The sequence below is a fragment of the Triticum aestivum genome, chromosome 5D (assembly GCF_018294505.1).
Source record: "Triticum aestivum cultivar Chinese Spring chromosome 5D, IWGSC CS RefSeq v2.1, whole genome shotgun sequence".
NCBI lineage: Eukaryota > Viridiplantae > Streptophyta > Magnoliopsida > Poales > Poaceae > Triticum > Triticum aestivum.
Genome location: NC_057808.1, coordinates 57785865 through 57793619, shown reverse-complemented (window position 1 = coordinate 57793619; position 7755 = coordinate 57785865). Strand labels below are relative to the sequence as shown.

Here is a 7755-nt window from a genome sequence, read left to right as displayed (position 1 = left end):
TCACGCCCTCGGCCAGCGCCACGCCGCCGCCCGCTGACCCCGACCCGCGTCGGCCCTAGCGAGCAGGGGAAGGAAGGCCCCGCCGCCGCCGAGGCTAACCGGGCTTCGCCCGTCAGCGCGAGCCGGCGGCGGCGAGGGAGGAGTCGAGGAGGAGGGGGCCTGCGACCGGCGGTTAGGGGCGACCGGGAGGGGCAACCTAATGAGAGGGATTGATCATGGTCTTATTCTGTTTTTCCATTTAGTGTTGGCATATCATCGTAGTTCCTACAGTGCTGACCGAAACTCCGAGTTTTAATCGACTGAGTCCTAACTACTCTTTCTGTAAACTAGTATAAGATCGACCGTTTAGATCACTACTAAATTTAAAAGATTTTATATTAATTTATGAAGGGAGTACTTCTTTATTTTATACTTGCCTTATAAAGTGTAGGGCCCAGCAAAACGCGGGTGTGCTGAACGAAACAAAACAGAGAACACAAGGGATGATGATCAGCCAAATTCAGGTCGACACCGAAAGATCCAAATTACACCAGTGACTATCGAAAATCATATTGATCGAAGCGAAGCACATGGAAAGCATAACCAGATAAATTAGTCAAGACCACACGTAGGAGCCGATCGAGTTGCCGCCGGGTCCTCACCGAGCGAGCAACCTAAACAACGACGATGGGAAGAAGCGCCAGGAGCAGTAGCGTGTAACGAGCGCTCGAGGCGGCGCAGCTCCGGCCGCTCCCAGCGGTGAAGAAGTAGTAGTAGCCGCTGGGCTTCCCTCCCTTGGCCTGCGGCTGCGGCACGGCCGGTGGAGATGGCTGAGTCGTCACAGAGCGCGGAGGCGACGGCGAGGAGTAGCCACTGCCATCGCTGCCCGGCGGCGGCGGCGTGGTGCATACCGTCGGGCACGTCCCGCACTTGCTGACGCACAGCACGTTCGTGTCCGGCGGCGACCCTCCCGCCGTCGATGTCTGGGCGTCCGCCATGGCAGCCTCGCCGTAGAAGGACACCATGATCGCAGGGACCAGAAGCGCGAGCCATAGCGACCTTCCCATCTCCATTGCTACTGTGGAGGCATACAACGCGATGCGTTTATCTGTGACTGTGAGTGAGATATCTCTTAAACACTTGCGCGGAGGTGGGTGGTATATAGGCAGGCAGAGCCAACCCAGACTGCAACTGTGTACGAGCGCCAAGCTGCTTGTAGCTCAAGCTCAAAGGGAATATGAGCTGCAGGGAAGGTTGGTTGTAAAGGAAGATGCTCCTTAGCGGTGAAGGGTTGGAGATTCTCCGCCCACGGTCCATATCCAAAATTCGCTGTGTCATACCCAGTTAAAATAAAACATCAATTGGAGCATCTCCTCAAATGCCCTATATACATCCGGACGAAAAGTCCAGTCAGTCAGTGATTGTTCACAACATTGCAACCTAGACGGCCCCTATTCGTTCGGCCTAACTACCACCCATCATATCCAGCCTATATATATGATGGATACAAGGAGGCCCGGACGTGCCCGGACGCGTTCGTTACGTCGGATCAGACAGACCGGACCCACCCAAATTTCATTAATTTAATAAAGTCTATCAAATCCACCGTCATCCTCACGTGTTCTCCATTTCTCGCGTCCGAGCCGTTACCGTCTTCCACGCTTGCTCCCCATCCGCACCGTCGCCCTTGTTCGTCGCCATAGATGTCGTTCCCAAGTACCCTGTCCCTCATCGCTAGCATGGACGATGATGCCTCGACGGTGTCCATTTCCATCCTGTCTATGGGGGTCAGCTTCAAGGCGAGCGTCGTGCCCGCCAGCGCAAGCAGGAAGCTGCGGCGAAGGAAGTTGTGGCCAAGGAGGTGGTCGAAATCGACGTGGATGTGGCCCGTCCACTACCGCCGCCAGCTCCGCGCCCGTCCACCCTGCCGCCGACAAGAAAAACGCCATTCGCCTCGCCCACGACCGACAATGTTCCGCTGTCCGAATGAGGAGTGAATCTGGACAGTTGGACACAACGGACGGGATGCGAGTGATTCATATGCTAGCCAGACAAGACCCAGGCATTAACTTTTATTTTGGCATTTTTGAATTGTTAAATTATGGTTTATTTTGATTTGTTGCATTTTGAATTGTTCAAGTGGTGACGGATTTGTGCTTTATAATTGACGTGCATGGATTTGAGGGTTTTGATATAAGGAGTGTATTTGTCCAGCATGACTTTTGAGGGGCCGTCCGGGGTCGCGTCCGTGAACGTTTAGGGGGGGGGGGCTGATTTGCCAAGTCTGACTGTAGATGCTCTTATATGCCGTTCTACTCGCCATTTTTTAATGATTTTGTATATTGAAAAAGAACACTCATTTGAAAAATGAATTTCTTTTTGTTCACGCCACTACCTGACTGGGATAGATAAGGTCTGTCACTCAAACTTCGTGAATTTGGTATATGTCAACTACCCCTTGAAGAAATTAGCTGCATGCCCTTGTGCATCATCTACGCTTGTTGTCGTCTAATTTGTTCTATTTCCTATCATCTCGGACCCATCACTCGTCACGTCAATCGCAACGATGAGGAGACCTGGTTGAGCTTATCTAAGAAAAGGAAACTCGGTTGAGCCCTTCATCCATGATGGACTCGGCGAGGAGACTCGGCTAACCTTCATCCTCGTTGGGCCCACCAGCAATGCTCGATAGTGGCAAGTTCCTACTTTTTATAGGCAGAGCCCTTTTCTTCCCATCACTTTCACTCATGCCTCCCGCTGCTCTTTCGTCACCGCCTTGCTATTGCCATGGCTTCCATCCACCCGGGATTTTGACGGCGGCGATGGACGGCGACCTTTGGAGCTTAGAGAAAGTCAGGGGCGGAGCTGGAACCTACGTCACCCCGATGCACCACTTAAGCGTGTCGAGTTTCTTTTATGAAGTAATGCACTAAATAAAATATGATCCATAACTTTATGATGGATTATCAGACATAATAGAAGACAATGTATAAACACAAAGTTACCAATCAATAAAAGTATTGTAATGATAACACGAAGGCCACAATTACTTGGGAAGTCCTTCACTTCCAAATTTCAAAACATTTCGTCATACACAAAGGTTCAGGCGTTCAGCCATCTTAATCCGCAAGGGAAACTCCAGACTTCAAATTTAAAGTAGAACATAGTAGAATGCCCAAATGAAAATAATAAATAGCTAATATTTACATATTACCTTTTAGTACATTAGCTTTTTCCTAGCAATGAAACACTCAACCGAGAAGTATACCCTAATTAGAAGTTAAATTCTAGTCACCGCCCCGTGTTTTGCCAAAAAGATTCATTATCTCTAAATAGAGATTAATTTACTGGCAACAAGTTTAAAGAGACTTGGTCCTAATCACAAAACAAGTTTCCCAAACTTGGAGCAATCGTACGGCTGCATGCATGATTGTCCCGTATATGTGTGCTATAAATCGTCATCCATGGGTAACACACTGTCTTTGCTCGCATGCATGTACCGTAACATGTTATGAGATAAGCACGGGGCACCACAGTTCAGCAGCCGTGCACCGGGCCGAGATGCATCCATGGTTGATAAGATATGACATGTGTGTTGTGTATTCTTTACTGCACACTTTCACCTTTTTACTGGAGGCATCCTTTTGTGTTTTAACTTTGGACCCTGATAAATGTCACACATGTGGCACGAACACATGGCAGCTCCGAACATTTTTTATGGCAAGTTAATGACGTGAGGACGACAACTTTAATTGTCAAGCATGGCAACTTTCTTTTCAAATTGCAAGTTTCAGTTTTTTTGTTTGTTTTTTTTCCTTTTTTGGATGGGAACTTTAGTTGTAGAAAACATCAGGACAGGAGTGCTTCGTGCCACACGTGTGTCACTTATCATTTAGGTTAACCTTTACCCCACATTCTAACCAAACATATATTCCTTTATTTTTATTTATTGTCAACATAATTTCTTCCCAATTATCATTTTTTGTGCTTATTATTCATAGACACCAAAGCGGCTGCTATACATAATACAAGTAACATAAGATTGGATGTCAACGAATCCTACAAAAAACATGAACACATGGATTTGCATACATGTCCATTTGGATGCTTCACATAATTTTGTGCATGAATTTGATTTTTTTAAACATAGTACAAATGCAGACGCTCTTCAAATTTGAATAAATAGAATGTGCATGGGAGACAAGTAAAGGAAGATGAAAGTATTGTGGGGCTAGCCATTTGCAAGGTATCCTTTAGTGAGTATTGTCCTTCCTAACCTATTCCAAAAAAATAACTACGGGTTGAAACTTACAAATTTTCATGAAGAAAGCACATGAACTATTTGGTCGCCTATGCAATTCTATGATCTAATTACATAATTCTAGGAGTTATCATGCATGTGGTGCCTTCTTTCTTTGAAAGAGACATGGAATAAATCATCTTCTAAGGTAGAAACCTTGGAATTTTTTCTTGCAAAAGAAACCTTGGAATTTTGATGGTTATTTGATTTCTAGGCGTAATTTGATTTTCCTTCAAAAAAAAAGTTTGAGACACCTTTGATTTTCCTATAATGACTCTAAGCGTTTAACTTGGGCTGTAAAATCAATTTAAAATTTGCACAGGCCTAACGTCAGATTAGTTGGGCTTCCATAGTTTAACGGCTTGCCGGCCCAGTTTGTGTTCCAAGTCTGAAGTCTGAACCCACTACTCCCTCCTCTTGCCTAAAAAGAAAAAAAAAACTACTCCCTTCGTCAGTGCAGTCAGTCGCACACCTTGGCCCGCCACCGCCGGCTAGCCACCTCATGGCCGCGGCCAAGGCCACCGGCGTGGCCGCGGCGGCGACCTCCGCGGTGTTCCGTAGCAACCAGGAGCTCACGCGCCTGGCGCGTTCGGGACAGCTGGCCGCGGCACGCCGCCTGTTCGACGAGATGCCGCACCGCAACACCGTCTCCTACAACGCCATGCTCTCCGCGCTCGCGCGCCACGGCCGCCTCGCCGACGCGCGACGCCTTTTCGACGAGATTCCCCGCCGCAATCTCGTCTCCTGGAACGCCATGATCGCGGCCTGCTCTGACCATGGCCGTGTTGCGGACGCCCGGGAGCTGTTCGACGCAATGCCTGCCCGGGACGACTTCTCCTGGACGCTCATGGTCTCCTGCTATGCACGCGCGGGCGAGCTCAAGCTTGCCAGGGAGACGCTCGATCGAATACCTGGGAAAAAGTGCACGGCGTGCTACAATGCCATGATCTCTGGATACGCGAAGAATGGCAGGTTTGATGACGCGGTGGCGTTGCTGCGGGAAATGCCAGCCCCTGACATAGTTTCTTGGAACTCGGTGCTGGTCGGGTTGACCCGCAACGAGAAAATAGTTCGGGCGGCCAAGTTCTTTGACGAGATGCCGCAAAGGGACATGGTGTCCTGGAACTTGATGCTGGAGGGTTATGTGCGCGCTGGAGATCTCAATGCGGCTGCTGGCTTATTTGAGAGAGTTCCGTCACCTAATGTCATTTCTTGGGTCACCTTGCTTAATGGTTATTGCCGGGCAGGGAGGATAGGTGAGGCGAGAGAATTGTTCGACAGAATGCCTGAACGGAATGTGGTGTCTTGGAATGTGATGCTTGGTGGGTATTTGCGGCTTTCACAAATGGATGAGGCTTATAGATTGTTTTCAGAGATGCCAGATAAGAACTCAATTTCATGGACGACAATGATAAGTGCATTAGTGCGTGCTGGGAAGCTCCAAGAAGCAAAGGATGTGCTGAACAAGATGCCTTTTGATAGTTTTGCAGCGAAGACTGCACTGATGCATGGCTATCTGCAGAGCAAGATGATCGATGACGCACGCCACATCTTTGATGCACTCGAGGTCCGAGATGCGGTGTGCTGGAATACGATGATATCTGGCTATGTCCACTGTGGAATGCTTGACAAGGCCATGGTGTTGTTCCAGCAAATGCCAAACAAGGATATGGTTTCTTGGAACACCCTGATTGCTGGCTATGCCCAAGATGGTCAAATGCGCAAGGCAGTAGGTATATTCAGAAAGATGAATCAGAGGAATGTAGTATCGTGGAATTCAGTTATCTCCGGGTTTGTTCAGAATGGGCTCTGTTTGGAAGCACTCCAATATTTCCTGCTCATGAGAAGGGATGCAAAGATGGCTGACTGGTCTACATATGCGTGTTGTCTCAGCGCATGCGCGGACTTGGCTGCTTTGCAAGTCAGGAGGCAATTCCACTGTCTTCTTGTCAGGAGTGGGTATATCAGTGATTCCTTTGCTGGAAATGCCCTGATTTCAGCATATGCCAAGTGTGGGCGGATCTTAGAAGCAAGACAAGTATTTGACGAGATGGCAGGTCAGGATATTGTTTCATGGAATGCGCTCATTGATGGCTATGCTTCTAATGGCCGTGGGACTGAGGCGATCTCAGTTTTCCGGGAAATGGAAGCCAATGGTGTCCGACCCGACGAGGTCACATTTGTGGGCGTCTTGTCAGCCTGTAGTCATGCGGGATTGATTGACGAAGGATTGGGTTTCTTCAACTCGATGACAAAAGAACACTCATTACAGCCTGTGGCTGAGCACTATGCTTGCATGGTGGATCTACTTGGAAGAGCTGGGAGACTGAGTGAAGCCTTTAAACTTGTTCAGGGAATGCAGATCCAGCCTAATGCTGGTGTATGGGGTGCATTGCTTGGAGCATGCCGGGTACACAAGAACGACGAGCTCGCGCGGTTTGCAGCTGAGAAGTTATTTGAACTGGAACCTCGCAAGACCTCGAATTATGTTCTGCTGTCTAACATCAGCGCGGAGTCAGGCAAGTGGGATGCAGCTGAAAACATGAGGACCTTGATTAAAGAAAGACGAGTGCATAAGCCACCTGGTTTAGCTGGATCAACGTAGAGAATTAGGCTCGCACCGTCTCTCGTGATGATCTGCATAGATGGGTGCGAACGTGATGAAGCTGCTGTCACCTGAATCAGACTCTTGCCTGCTAAATCCTGGCTGAGCGCGGGAATTGTCATGCCGGCGTTGATGCAGCGCACGTGCTTGAGGCAGTGAATCAGTGATACAGCGCAGCTGTGGAGTGAGAACAGCAGGGTTCCTCGGAACTTAACTCGAGCTTGATTCTTCTTCTCTGTTGAATTCCCGCTGAAGCTCCGTGTTACCACTTGACTACGGTGTTTACGACGCTTTCGTCAGAAGTCCTGAGCTCTGGACCAGTGTGCTTAGCAGGCAGCAATCGGTACCTAATTTCACTAGAAATGCAGAATGGATTGCATGGTGCAGCAGTGCAGGCAGGTGATTCCGCAGTGACAGTATATGCTAAACCAGTGAGCTTTGACTTTACAACCTTACACGTCATTCCGTTTTGTTGATGCAGGGCTGATGAAAATCTTAATTCGCCCTTGTTTAAATCTGACAATCTGTCATCCCCTGGAAAAGGATAGGAGGACCCCATTGCAACGTTGATGCTACAAATAATAAATCTGATGAAACCATACGACTTAGCAACTCTAAGAGCAACTCCAACGGGCCGACCCAAACGGACGGCGCATTTGTCCGTTTGGGTCGGCCTGACGGACACAAACGTCCGCTTTCGGGTTTGGGTCGGCGGGAGAGCCCAACGCTGGCCCGACCCATTTTGTTGGCGCGCCAAAAAAAACATTTGAGCATTTTAAAAATGAAACATGCATTAATTAAACATAAAAGCCGACCAGGAAGGCCGGCGATAGTCCACATTACATCAATTAAACCAGAAAAAAAACTAAAA

The 7755-nt window shown here is 48.5% G+C and overlaps 2 protein-coding genes across 2 annotated transcripts; one reads left to right on the top strand and one right to left on the bottom strand.

The window, feature by feature from the left end:
- Positions 1–471: 471 nt before the first annotated feature.
- On the bottom strand, positions 472–1157 carry LOC123124329 (leucine-rich repeat extensin-like protein 5). Its single transcript, XM_044544962.1, has one exon. The coding sequence runs from the start codon at positions 1050–1052 to the stop codon at positions 654–656; it is 399 nt and encodes a 132-aa protein (XP_044400897.1). The 5' UTR covers positions 1053–1157; the 3' UTR covers positions 472–653.
- Positions 1158–4713: 3556 nt separating this feature from the next.
- LOC123119423 (pentatricopeptide repeat-containing protein At4g02750) lies at positions 4714–7483 on the top strand. The gene is made up of 2 exons (XM_044539228.1): positions 4714–7283; positions 7366–7483. Exon 1 carries the CDS (start codon positions 4782–4784, stop codon positions 6882–6884), a length of 2103 nt encoding a protein of 700 aa, XP_044395163.1. The 5' UTR covers positions 4714–4781; the 3' UTR covers positions 6885–7283; positions 7366–7483.
- Positions 7484–7755: the final 272 nt, after the last annotated feature.